The sequence below is a fragment of the Grampus griseus genome (assembly GCF_964374135.1).
Source record: "Grampus griseus genome assembly, chromosome: 6".
Taxonomy (NCBI): Eukaryota; Metazoa; Chordata; class Mammalia; order Artiodactyla; family Delphinidae; genus Grampus; species Grampus griseus.
The window spans coordinates 46,397,649-46,412,345 of record NC_139000.1 but is presented as its reverse complement, the minus strand read 5'-3'; the positions used below and the strand labels follow the sequence as shown (position 1 = coordinate 46,412,345).

The window sequence follows — 14,697 nt, the reverse complement described above, 5'->3', positions numbered from 1 at the left end:
CTCAATAAATGCTTGCTGAAGGACTGAAGCCATCTATCTCAAATGTTTGCTATTGATTGCAAGAATTCCTGCAGAAAATAAAATTTGTTTCTTTACCTATTTGAGAATAAGTAGATTAGACTTTTATTTTTAAATATATCTTTATTCTCAATTTAACACTGCTTTTGAGTGACAGGGAGAGTAAATCACCGTAACCAAGACTCTATTTAAAAAATTCACACTGAACAAGAATCATGCAAGGTTGTTTTTATTAAGCTTTATGTTTAGATTACATCTAAGTATTTCAGGCATTACTTCATTTGACAAGCAGACATGACATTTTAGGAAACATTTCAACAAACTCCAAGGACTTCACAACTATGGGGAACAGAGCACATCTAGTCTGCAGTTAACAGGTATGGTCAGTACTTCAAGGGGTGGTCAAGGGAAAGAAGCTAGATGATAACTGGTCCTCTTTCATAAAATGTTTATCCTAGACAAGTAGCTACAAAGAAAAGCACATGACTGTTACAGAGCTAGAGAGATCTTGCATCCAAATCCATCATTTTCATTACGGGTAGGACTTGGGTGTCACATATCAGGAGACAGATGATTCCTTCAGAATAAGCTACATATCAAGTTTTCTATGTGTAGTATTAATGCTAATATGATTAGCTCATGTTTAAAAAATGAAAGAAAGAACAATTTTGCATTTAAAACCCACTATGATATATTAGCCACTGAAGGAGGTGCTTAGCCATTGAGGAGTCATCTCTGCACTCTTGTAGTTTATGAGTTCTTCTGAGAAATTTTGATTGTGACCGTCTTGACCTCTGTGTATTCATGGAGACCATATTCTCCTCTAGAGAGAGGGGGAAAAATGAACAGAATTTAGCAGAGCAGTACAAATATACTATGGTCAATGATAATCGAAGTTTGTTCCTGCTTATCTGGCTAGGGACAATGGAAAATATTTTCTGTGTACAGAACCATTTCAAATAGTAGCTAGCCAACCGTAAGATATCTGGTCTTATATAAATCCCCTTGTGGGAAAATAATTTTTTTGCATTTTTAAATGATCATGTACCCTCAGTAGACTTTCAAAGAAATTGTTCAATTTTGACATTTTTTCTGCTTGACTATAAAACGGCTCAACACACACGCACACGCACACGCACACACACACAAATCGGCCCAACAAGAATTTTATCATATCTAGCTTAGGTTCAAATAAATAAGAAGGCTATATTACTATAGGAAAAGTAGTAATGTATAATTACTTGAGTAGTATAGAACAACTATAAATTCAAGTATAGCTCAGTTTAGTGTATTTACCATGTCCAGTTGGTCCAGAAATGAGGAAGGGGCTAAAAATGACCAGGCTTCTATTTTCACTCTAACTGGCCCTAATATGGCTTAAAACAAAATATTTTCTAGCTGTAGTTCTAATATCTTTTGTTCTTGATTCTTGGCAAAAACAAAAACAAAAACCCCCCAAAACCAAAAATCTGACCTTAACTGTTACAACTTTTTATTTGAGGGTGGGGTTGTTTTGTTTTGTTTTGTTTTAAGAGGGGGAGAGCGTTCATTGGCCTAAAATTCAGGGCTTTTGGGCTTTCTGTGGTTGTTGGATTTTTCTATTTATGCAACCTCTGTCATTTGCTTATATAACTCTTAAATCCAACCCAGATGATCAGGAATTAACTTGAGTCAGTCAATTAAAATCCTTGTATCTTGTTATCAGGTTTATTGAGACCTCCTATCAGTTTTGGAAACTGTGATGTACCCTTCATTAAAGAGATAACTAAAAAGATTAGGCTAAATTATTCTCTATATGGTTTTGATGAAAGGATTAAATTACATGTACATAAGAGTACTCTTAAAATCATTACACTCATGCACATGTAGGCTTACAGAGGAAAAAGATCTTGATCTTTTTCTACCCCTCTCCTTTGGTGAGGTAGACAGGTATGTAGAAGACATCTTTTTCTCCTGGGTAACCTAATCCTCTTACACTGATTATTTTCTTGGGCCATTAAGCTTCTGAAAATACCTTCTAAAAGCTTCAGTGAGCATGTTCTTCAAAGTAATTAAAGGGTTTAGCCTCAGTTGTCTGAAACCCATTGAAGGATAATATTTTAGTAAGTATTTTATCTCACAAAGTTAGATATATTAACCCATGATTTTTGCCAATAGGCTTTCCATTGTATTTTGGGTTACATGGACACTTGAAACTCTCAGGAGAGTACAAAGTGTGATAATTGTCTTACTCAAGTTGAAATAGGTCCTGCTTCTTAGTGTTCCGATGTATACAAATTCCTATGTCTATGATATAACACAAAAACATCTTCATATTTCTCTTTATGTCACTAGCCTATGAGTTATTGGTTCTGTGCTTCTAAAATTGTCAATGTACCAGTCACCCGGGACCTGATGCAAATGCTGATTCTATTTCAGCAGGTCTGGGGATAGGCCTGAGACTCTGCATTTCCAACATACTTTTATGTGATACCCAGGCTTCTCATCCAGGGTCCACACTGGAGTGATAAGATGCTAATAACAAGTTATGCCTGTTTTTCACTCTGTATCCAGAAATGAGCCTGGCACTAATTAAGTAGGCACAGGAAAATGTTTGCTGAACTGGTTTGGCAAATATAATCAAGCAAAAACTACTCACGTTAGCCCACCAGTTTATACCACTTTATCTCTCCCCATTTCTGAAGGGGACAGGAAGAAAGAAATATCTTGTGAGGTGTTGAGAGCCAATTAAGTTTGAAATGGCATACTAGTAAAGTCTCAAGTGATCTATGTTAATCTAAGTAAAAATTAGTGCAATTACACAGAGAGAGGGATTTCTACCATTTAACTCATTCCAGGGCCAGCACCATGACCTGAGATGCAAATCCTGGTTTGGGCACTCAGCATCACCACCACATTGGGCTGCGCATACTACTATTTTCAGCTCTTTGAGAACTCTTTCCAACTGATCAATTCTACCTTTCTATCTTTGAAGATAAACTGTAATTGAACTCTTGGGAGTCATTTGAGGTTATTGCTTTAGTAATTCTCTTTAAACATCTTGCAGCAAATGACTTATTTATTAAATTTGCCAAATTTGGTTTCAGATAGACATTAACACTAGCATCCTCAGCTGGAAGTTTTGAAGTAAAAATTACAGTATAACTTTTTCCTTTATATTTCAAAGAAGCAAATCATCTATACCCACAGTCCAGATTTTTAAGAAATTACTGATGGTTGATTCTTGTTTTCATCCCCCTCTTTATTTGCTTTCCATATGTCTAGAACGTAAAGTTTGACTAAATTGTATTTAACAAAATTGATATGTTTAGTCTACTTTAATTATTTCATCCCTTCTGATTATTTTATCTATGACATTCCTAAAGAAGTGTATTAGATAGCTGGGCCAGCAGTAATCTGATCTTCAAAATAATCTAACTTTTGTTATAGCTCTTTGTACAAAGTAATTAGTGCTGCCAAGGGACTCCCCAATAATGGGTATTATAAAGACAAGGAGCTAGGGAAGGATGAAACCATTTGTTGAGTCCCCACTTTGTGACAGATACAGTGCTAGGGAATGAAGGCGTAGTATGTTTCCTAACTCTCACAACCATCTTAAGAGGAATATTAACATTTCCCTTTTAAATAGGAGAAAATAGATGTTCAGAAGTTAGGCAACTTGAACTGGACTCTGTGGCTAGCAAGAGGTGGAGTCAGAGTTCACAGGCAGGCTGGTTAGTCTCCAGTTATGTTTACTATGCCGTGTGCACCTTTGACAAATTGATCTTTTGGCCACTCCACCTCTCCATCAACATTCTAAAGCTAGCTATCGCTTTCCCTGCTCCACTAATATATGTAAGCCGATTTTCTTGAATTCAAGTCTTCTTAATCTGTATTCTATTTAACTCTGAAATCACACTTCTCACCCCCATAAATCCCCACCTGTCAGGCAAATTCACTAACCCCTCAACATGCCACATAGAACATTCCTTCAAGAATGCCCTCTTATCTGCTTCCTAACATCCTACACTTGTTACATGCCCTAGATCAAGTCCTACCTTTTCTGTTAGGTCTTCTCTTATTCTATAAACGGTCTTTAAGTTTTTATCCGTTGCATTTTCACCGGGGTTAAAACCACAGAATCTCAAGCATGGAAAGGAGCTCAAAGACCTTTTACTTTCTTCTCCCACTCCTATCCCCACCACAAATGCTGAACTTGTCTGACAGATGGAAACAGTGAGAGTTAGCGAGGTGACGTGAATGTTATAGTCTGGTGGTGCCCAGATTTTCCGTCCTCTGATACTGCGCTCTGCATTTTAACTGCTTCTCTACCTTCGCGAGGCACGGACTCCCAGTCTGTTACTATTTATTTCATAGTGTGTGTTGGTTATTTTGCTCTCTCTGTATTTTTACATGTTCCTCCTGCCACCACGATTATATGGAAGGTGGAACGTGGTACCGTGTTTCTGGGGCTCCTAGGACCTCATATACATAGTAACTACTTAATGAAAGTATATTGAGAAGGAGAGTGGATCATTTTAACGTGCCCTCTTTTCACTGACTCCCCAATGGTAGTTGTTTCAATGTGATTTTGCTGATTTATTTAAATGACAAGTACCTGGCTCTTTAAGGCACTCATGACCTTTAGAAGCTGAGACTCACTTTTACTTGCTGTTTACAAAATGAGCAGCTTTACTATGTTTGATTCCATAAGGTTTGAATATAATGTGTCTTTTCCTGATGATTTTTTAAATTTATTGATAAACATGAGAAAATTTTAAGAAATAAAATGGTTAAAAGTGCTTGAACAAAATTGACCAAACACATTGCCACTACTTTCTGTGTGTAAATATGTATGTGCACGTTTTTAAAAAGTCAATATTTCCTGGATTGAAAAGCAACTGAAGGCTCATAAATGCATTTGTATAATATATATATCCTCAATCTAGTCATGACTATAAAACATGTTTTCCTTAGTTAAATTTTCTTTCAGTTTAGATATTAGTACCAAAAATAACTCATTCAGGTTATTTTAGAGTCTACATCAAAAATATTACAACAAATGAGAATCATTACTCCTACATTGAAAAGTTTTTTGATATAAACACACCTAATTTACTTATGTAAGAGGCATATTCAAATAGCTAAACTCTTCTTATATTTGCACACTTCTTACAATCACCAATTTGTAGTTTCCACCTCCTTTCTGGAAATGTTTCCCCAATATATTACATTCATGTATACAGTAAACAATTCTAAAAGTAAGCAATATTTCAGTAACCAATGTAAAGTGCTTAGTATGATCCCTTGTGAATTGTAAGAGTTTAATAAATTGTATTTCCCTCTGCCATCACCTGTTTGCACTTTTCGGGGTAAATCCAGCATTTAAAAAGCTGTTTGACAGTATTAATCTCCAGGAAAGAACAGAGGCAGGTTTTAATCTGAGTAGTAACTAAGGATTAATTCCTTGAGAGTGAGAACCATTTTTATCAAGATAAGTATTTATCTTAATGAAAGTTAATCTTACAGTTCTCGACCATTTCCAGACATCTTGAATCCACCAAAGGGGCACTGGGCAGATACCACACTATAGCAGTTAACCCTGAAAAGAAAATAAGTACGTTATAGGTCATACTTAACCTATGAAATAACTCCTAAATTTGGAATTTTTGAAATTCAGCGAGTTCTTTAACAACTCCATTAATTTTAATATTACGTAGTCATTTTTGAGCAAAAGTAGCACTATAAATTAGAATGCAGGAGTATAAGTATATGTATATATACTGCCTAGGAATTTTAAAAAAATGGTACAACTCTATGTGTGGATAGCCATTTTGGCAGTACATCATGTCCCTGAGAAGTTATACCTTGAATTATAAAAGATAGACTACCCAACGTACCATAAGAGGAAGGCTATGGTCTGTGAGAGACGAGTTTGTTGGATGGGTGTTCTTTACTGCCTATACTCGTAAGCTTTGTAGTTCTCTTGTGGGTTGTATACTTAACAGGCTAGAATTAATTTTCTTTTATAATTGTAATATGTCTCATATTACTTAGTTTACTTTTTTCATTAATTAATTCAAAAAATTGCTTAGACAGAGGGCTTGACAGGAGTTGGATTTCATTATTAATTTGCTTATCCCTTGCCATGTTTTAAAAAATGTTTCAAAATGCTTTTATGAACATATAATTATAAAAACATGAATAATTAGAATTTAAAAAAATTAAAAGACCTACATCCAGACTCAGTCACAGGCACTGATATAATTGGTGGGTTTGACATACACCCTTCTCTACCCAAATCAGTGTAGATATTTTTAAAGCTCCCCAGACAATTCTACTGTACAGCCAGGGTTGAGAATCACTGCTTTAGAGTCTGAAATAGGTCTGAATCTCAGCTGTCATTTATTTCATGATCTCGATCAATTATGCAACCTCACTAAGCTTCTGTTTTTCCGTCCATAAATTTGCCATACCAATTAACAGTTGTAGCAAGGTAACATGAGATAATGAATGTGAAGACTGCCACGTGGTGCTTAGCGTAGAGTGCATACTGACTAAATCGTGAATGACCCTTTGCTTAAGAAAAAAGATTCTAGAGCTATCAAGAGGGGCAAGGATTTCTTGGCTGTCTCTCAAGGATAAATACTTTTCAATGTCCAGTGGATTTGGTTGTGACATTATTGGGAAGAAAATAATCTTGGGCTGTTGATGGGACTGAGGGGACAAAGTGAGGTCTGGTGGAAAAAAAATTAGTAACAAGGCAGTCCAGAGATGGGGGGCTGGGCGGGGGATGTGACAGTTTGAGAGGCATAGCCTTGGCACTTATATACTCTAAATTAAAGTGTAAACATCAGAGATATAAACCAGGTCAAAAATAAAACAGACATCTCAAAATGCAATATGTTCTTCCAATTTAAGACCTTCAGACATCTCTAATAGTCCCAGAGTAAAAAGCTGATGTAAGAACTAAATGCTTGTATACATAAGGGCACTGAATAAATACTGTCTTACTATCTGATTATCTTGATTAAACAGAACTTTTATCTCCCTTGTGTGTAGCATAGTGCCAAGTGCCTAGAAATTATTTATAATAATAATACATATTGTATTAGCCAAACATCAATAAAGTATTTTGGGCAAGTAATTTCAGAAGGCTGGATAGAGTTAAATATATATATGTGTCTGTGTGTATATATATAGATAGATAGATATAGATATGTGTATATATATATATATATATGCTATATCTATCTATCTATCTATCTTCTATGCTCTTCTAAAGTTCTTCCAATACAGCAGGATTTTTGTTTGTTTGTTTGTTTTATTTTCAAACAGAAGGCCATGTGATTCCAAACAAAAAATCAAAGTCAGAAAAAATTCAAAGTAGTCTGTTAATGTGGTTAACATTGAAAAGGTGGTATTACATAGGTTTGACTTACCACACTGTCCCGGCCTGCAGAGCAGAGGAGACTGTGATGGCTTTATCAATATCTTTGGTAAAAATTCCTGCTGATAAGCCATAGAAAGTATTGTTTGCTCTCTTGATTACATCATCTAAAGATTTAAACTTCATGATTTGCTGCACTGGTCCAAATATCTATACCACAAGAAATGAATGAAATAAATCAAAGTAATAGGTTACAACTAAATATTTATTTTGTATTATAGTTATAAATATAAATCTATTAATATATAAATAAAATATCTATATTTATTATATTTCATGTAAATATACTTATGTTTTATATTGACTATAAGGTACTTGGCACACAGTGAGCAGTCACTAAATGTTTTTTTATTATCAATAAAAACAATCAAAACTGCAGACCAATATCCCTTAAACCACAGGCCAATATCAACTACAGCAAATATTCCTTAAAAATATTAGCAAACAGTGTTCAACAATACCTACAAAGAATTGTACACCATCACCAAGTGAGGTTCCTTCTAGAGATGCGAGGCTGGTTCAGTATTCAAAAATCAATCAATATAATACATCATATTAATAGAATGAAGGAAAAATATCATATAATCATCTCAATTGATGCAGAAAAAGCATTTGACAAAAATCCAACCTCTTTTCCCCCTTAACAGATTAAAAATAGAAAGGCACTTCTGAACCTGATCAAAGGCAGTTATGAAAAATCTTACAGTTAACATCATACTCAATGATATGATACTGAATGCTTTTCCCCTAAGATAGGGAGCAAAGCAAGATGTCCACTTTTACTACTCTTATTCAACATAGTGCTGGAATTCTAGCAAGTGAAAAAGGCAAGAAGAGGAAATAAAAGGCATATAGATTAGAAACAAAGGAATAAAATTGTCCCTATTTGTAGATGACATGATTGTCTACATATAAATTCCCAAGGAATATCCAAAAATCTTCTAGAATACCTGAGCTCAGTGATGTCACAGGATGCAAGAAAATATACAAAAATCAAATATACTTGTATATTTGTATATACTAGCAATGAACATGTGCATACTGAAATCAGAAATACCATTTACAATCACTCAGAAAATACTTAGGTAGAAATCCAATAAAACACATATAGGACTTGTTACCAGAAATTACAAAATGCTAATGAAAGAAATAAAGGACGATATAAATAAATGGAGAGATCTACTATATTCAATAACTGGAAGATTTAGCACAATAAAAACATTAATTCTCCCCAAATTGATATATACACAATTTTAACACAACTCCTCTCAAAATTTCAGCAAGATTTTTTAGTATATATGGACAAGGTTATTCTAAAATTTATATGGAAGAGCAAAGGAATTAGTTAGATAAAACAATTTTGAAAAAGAAGAATAAAGTGAGAGGACTCAGTCTTTCCAATTTCAAGACTTCCCATACAGCTACCAAAATCAAAAGAGTATACTTAATATTTTGTAATAACCTATAAGGGAAAAGAATCTGAAAAAGAATATATATATATATATTCATATATATATGAATCACTTTGCTGTACACCTGAAGCTAACACAGCATTGTAAATCAACTATACTTCAATAAAAGTAAATAAATTAAAAAAGAGGGTATAAGTAGAGAAATAGACGCATAGATCAATTGAAGAGTAGAGAACCCAGAAACTGATACACACACAAATATGCACAACTGAACTTTCACAGTTGCAAAAGTAATGGAATGGAAGAAAAACACCTTTTCAACAAATGATGCTGAAGCAATTGAACATATCGGCAAAAACAAACGAACAAACAACCTTGACTTAAATCTCACACCTTGTATAAAAATTAACCTAAAATGGATCATAGACTTAAGTGTAAAACATAGACTATAAAGCTTTCAGAAAGAATAAAAAAATTACACGGAAAAAAGTATTTTTGGATTTAGGAGTAAACAAAGAGTAGTTCATAGAGTTGACACCAAAAATACTATCCATAAAAAGAAAAATGGATAAATTGGACTTCTGTAAAATTAAAAACTTCTGTTCTGAGAAAGACCCTGGTAAAGAAGATGAAAAGACAAGCTACAGCCTGGGAGGAAATATTTGTGAACCACACGTCCAAAAAAAGATCAGTATCAAGAATGTATAAGGGGCTCTCGAAACTCAACAGTAAAAAGCACACAATCCAATTAGAACATGAGCAAAAAAAATGAAGAGACATTTCATCAAGGAAGTTATCAGATGGCAAATAAGCTCATTAAAGATGTTCAATATCACTAGCCACTAAGGAAATGCAAATTTAAACCTCAGTGAGCTATCACACCTATCAGAATGGCTAAAATAAAAAATAGTCACAACAAATGTTAGCAAGGATGCAAAGAAATTAGGATCATTCATACATTGCTAAGGAGAATGTGAAATCGTTCAGCCTCTCTGGAAAACAGTTTGGCAATTTCTTAAAAAGTTGCATCTACCATATGACCTAGCATTATACTCCTGGGCACTTATCCCAGAGAAATGAAGACTTACGTTCACACAAAAAACCTGTATACTGATGTTTATAACAGCATTATTAAAAGTAGCCCCAAACTGGTAACAACCCAAAGTTCTTCAAAGGGTGAATTGTTAAACTATGGTGCACCGGTACTATGAAATACTACTCATCAATAAACAGGAACAAACTATCCTTACGTGCAACAACCTAGACGAATCTATAGAGAATTACGCTGAGTGAAAAAAAGCTAATCCCAAAAGATTGCAGGAAGTATGAATCCACTTATGTAACATTCTTGAAATGACAAAATTACAGAAATAAAGAAGAGATTAGTGGTTAAGAGAAAGCCAAGGGTTGAGGATGGGATGGTGTAGGAAGGATAATAGATTTGGCTATTAAAGGGAAACATGAGAGATTCACGTGGTGATGAAATGCTCTGTGTCTTGACTGTATCAATGTTAACATATTTGCTGTGATATTATAGATTTGTAAGATGATATCAATGATGGAAACTGGATAAAGAGTACATGGGATCTTTCTATATTCTCACAATGGCAACTGAATCTACAATTATCTCAAAATAAGGACTTTAATTTAAAAAAAACAGCATATCACTTTATTCTTTTCTAATTATTTTCAAATATATTATTTCCAAAGGAGAAAAAGCAACAATGAACGTGGAATTGTATTTTCTATTACCTTAAATCTGTGAAGGAAGCACCTAGAAATTGCTAAGCATCCTGATCTGCAGTCGACTGGAAGTTCTTGGCTTGCCCAGTGAACTCCTGACTATTTTTAGTCTTAATCAAAAATAAATTAATCCTTTATCAGTATTAGAAATGAGAAGTAACATTTATTGGGAAAGGTGTTCAAAGAGCTGAGAATGTTACAGTAATACTTTGTATACATCCACACAGACAAAATACGGCAACAAAGGGAACAGAACAGAATGAAACCATTTACCTCCTCTTTGGCAATGCGCATCTCATCAGTAACATTAGAGAAAACCGTGGGCTGGATAAAGTAGCCTTTATTCCCCCATGGACCTCCGCCACACTCCAGTTTGGCCCCTTCCTTCTTCCCACTTTCAATGAGGTCAAGTATTTTTTCATATTGTTCCTTATCAATCTATTTGAAAAATATCACGTGAAAAGGAAAAAAAATAGCAACTCGTAAAGATAATACTTTGCCCGGCCTGTAAATAAAGGTTTCAAAATGCTAGGCTATTGTTATTAAGTTAAATATTCAACCTAAACAGCTGACAGAGGCTCAGACTTATTGTTGGGTATATTTTATCTCAAGACTTTTCTGGAAAGAATCCTTGAAGATAAATATTTGTATTTAGTGTTTGTTTCACAGCCATGTAAGAGAAGTGTATTGGCACTGCAAACGTGTAAACCTTTTCACACAACTGTCATTTATTTACAGGAAGAAATGTCTGTTAATCATCAACCACACTTAACCTGGAAACTGTAATCCTAAATGAAATTAAAAGGTGAAAGAAGAAAAAGAAAACTTTGATACTGGGTTAATTAGACATGGCAGTTGGAAAGCAGATGCTTTGTGACTTTAGGAAGATTCCTCGACCTCTGCTTCTCTTCATCCTGACCATCCCCTTGTGGCAGGGTCCATGCTGACCACAGCCTGGTTATCCCACCCAGTTTAAGTCCCCCTGGGGCAGTGAGTAGGTCTGGTTCTAATTTCTGACCTGTCCCGATTGTTGCCAACCTGCTTTGTTAAATGGACCACATCTAAATGTATTACAAGAACTACAGAACTTAAATGGTTTATTTTTACAAGGAAAAGAATGACTACAGAGTTCTAGCTGGGAACGTCAGGAGCCCATACCTCTCCTCCATACACTGGAATTGGGACTACCTATTGCCTCGGTTCCTATTTGGGGGGGTTGAAGGACTGGGTGATTCTTGGACTCCAAATCACTGGTGAAGACTGCCTTGTCTCAGATGTGGCTAGGGTTAGGTTTTAAAGGAAAAACATTGGAGATCCTGGAGTTAAGGTGTGAGCCTCTTGTCAATTTGCCTTGACTCTTCTGACTACTTAAAAACTGTTGTTCTTTATCGTCCTCTATGACTCTGTAATCTCCCCTATCTTCTAAATCCCAGGAAAAGTTTTCAAAGTTCTCACTGCACACAGTCCAGCTCCATATCCAATTAGATTAAATACTATTTACACATATAACAAATTCTTCCTTGGTAAAGTCCTTTTCCAATCTGATTTCAAAGACCAAAATATACATTTCCTTAAAAAGTTGGAAATAATCAGTATTTTCATTTGAAAAAGAAGTTATGATATCCACATATATATATAATTTTATATAATAAATTAGAATATATATTAAAGCTTAGTAAATGAGTGTCTCTTTCCATAAGCTCTTTCTTATAACAACAAGTGAGTATTTCAAAGGGTAAAGAAGCTTCAGGGGCTTTTTGGTCTTTTACTCAAAGTCCCAACGTATCTACTTTTTCTACTTATTTAGTGCAACCTGTGACAAAAATATGTTCACTTATCAAGTTTAAATTATTATGTTAAGTAGTTAGATCACTGGATTATTTACTTAAGAACGCTATGAATGGAAATTTTCTTAAAATGAAGCATTCTAGCTCAATTTTTGAGCCTCCGGTTGAATTGTGCAGATCCCCTGATGGAGGAAAATATTGCCCAACAATGTTTAATATTAAGTATCTTCTCTTCCCTTCCTCTCTCTTCTTTTCTTTCCTCTTCACATATATATTTCTTTCTATCTATCAATCTGTCTATCTATCATCTGTTTGATAGATGTGTATCGCAAATGGGAAACGTGCTTACTTTTACATAGATAGATAAATAGACAGATATTTAGAGAAAGAAACAATCACAGCTAAAACCTTAGAATCCCATCCTTTTTTAGAATGGGAGACCAAGTCAAAATTGAATTTAATACATGTCTTGGCATCCATTTGGAAAGTTACCCAATATGATCAAAATTAGCAACTATTTCTATGTGGTTACTAAACACAAAGATAAATACAAAATATAACAAGATTAGACTTAACAAAACCAGTTAGACTTAACTTTACCAGTTAAGTTATTTTAGGGCTTTTAGATTTCAATATTTGGTATTGCCTAAGTCCTAAAATTTTCCTACTTGGGTATCTTGTCATGAGCAGGAAAATCCAAGGCAGCCTTTTAACTTTCTAGACTGTAAGCTCTATGAGATCAGGTAGAAACTCTGCTCTGGATCAAGACCTCAAAGGGCAGGGGTAAATTTAGAACCAAAGGTCCAGGAGCTTGAAAGCAGACAATGAACAGAGAACTGTGTAACGAAGAGGGAAGGATGAGCTTTGGATAAGAGAGACACTCTTGTTGACAGTGGTTCTAAGCAGACAGAAGAAAATGGGAACCCTAGGGGATCATTGAGCTTTAACAACTAAAATGGGAAGTTTGCCACAAAGCCAGGAACTCGGGACTTTTTAAGGCACTCATGCTATCTTTAGAAGGTCGAGTGACTAAAGACTTTGGAGAGAATTTATAGAGGTGTGCCAGCTGCCTGTATCTGGGATTGGAAGCCGAGAAAAAGGATTGATGCTGAGGAAAGAATAAATGATAGGATTGTTTAAGAACTTCCAAGTGGATAGGAACTGTAAATAGGGATTCAGAGGTGTACAGATTGAGGAAAACAAATTTACAGCATTCGTTATTTTTCCTCACATCTTTAATTTCCAACATATCTCTTCAACTGTTTCTGGATGTGATAACCGGGCAACACAAAACCAGGATACTTTCTTTACCATTGGGAGTTAGATTCATTATTTTTTTAATCACCAAACTGATACAGTATTGTCACCTGGGAAGATATGTGAATGGGAAGTAATTGTATTCAAGTAAAAGCAGGTCTAGAGAAGATACTTTATTCTTGTGCCTGGTGAACGCTGTTCCGTCTATTTTACACTCACCTGAGGGCCTTGATTGACTCCTGGGGTTAGAGGATTTCCAAGAACATACTTTCTAGCCTGCTCAACACTCTTTCGAACAAACTCATCATAAATTGATTCTTCTACAAAGAGCCGGGATGCAGCTATACAACATTGGCCCTGGTGGTAGAATACCCCGTGGTGTGCAAATGCAACAGCACTGTCCACTGCAAAGAAGACATTCATGTTAAAGAAGAGATGTTTTCTAAAGATTATATATTTTTATACATCTTTCTCAGAGGTGATATGGTGGTATAAAAAAATCATGAGTCATATAGTCATAGATTCAGTATATTCTTCCTCATTAGCCAGGTGACACATTAACCTTTCTGATCCTTTATTTGCTACTAAAATGATAGTAAAAATAGTAGACTCTGAAATAATAGTGGTTATTAATACAACTTTAATATGTGCAATTCCAAGAATGTGGAAACTATCCTAAGATCAAATCTCACTGCAAGTGATTTTTATAAATATCTCCATTTATAATTAGACGACTGTGAATATTTCTTTCAGGCCTCAGGTTTTAACTAATGACAAAGAAAATATAAAATATCCGTTACAATAAATAAGAATTTTAAAACATTCTTAGATACCCTAATCAATAGAAAAAGTGATATTTCTGAAAACAAAAAAAACCCATAAAACCCCCCAAAACCTCCAAACAACTAATATTCAGAATTGCCCACCCACCTTACAACCCTATTCTATGAGAACATTTTTCCAAATTTATGTAAAGTGTGCCATGTTATTTCATATATGCCTATAAATTCTTCTTATCTGTTTATTTGAGATGGTTATGTGGGTCTTAAAA

The 14,697-nt window shown here is 34.7% G+C and overlaps 1 protein-coding gene across 1 annotated transcript in view; it reads right to left on the bottom strand.

Annotated features, from left to right (window-relative positions):
• Positions 1-231: 231 nt before the first annotated feature.
• The window catches only part of ALDH1A1 (aldehyde dehydrogenase 1 family member A1), a 53,918-nt gene continuing 39,452 nt past the window's right edge, over positions 232-14,697 (bottom strand). The window contains exons 9-13 of the mRNA XM_082657073.1: positions 13,866-14,050; positions 10,876-11,040; positions 7,440-7,597; positions 5,525-5,599; positions 232-841 (exon numbers count right to left, since the gene is read on the bottom strand). Of these exons, the coding sequence (XP_082513199.1) occupies positions 769-841; positions 5,525-5,599; positions 7,440-7,597; positions 10,876-11,040; positions 13,866-14,050 (656 nt within the window). The 3' untranslated portion in view covers positions 232-768. The remainder of the gene's footprint in view (positions 842-5,524; positions 5,600-7,439; positions 7,598-10,875; positions 11,041-13,865; positions 14,051-14,697) is intronic.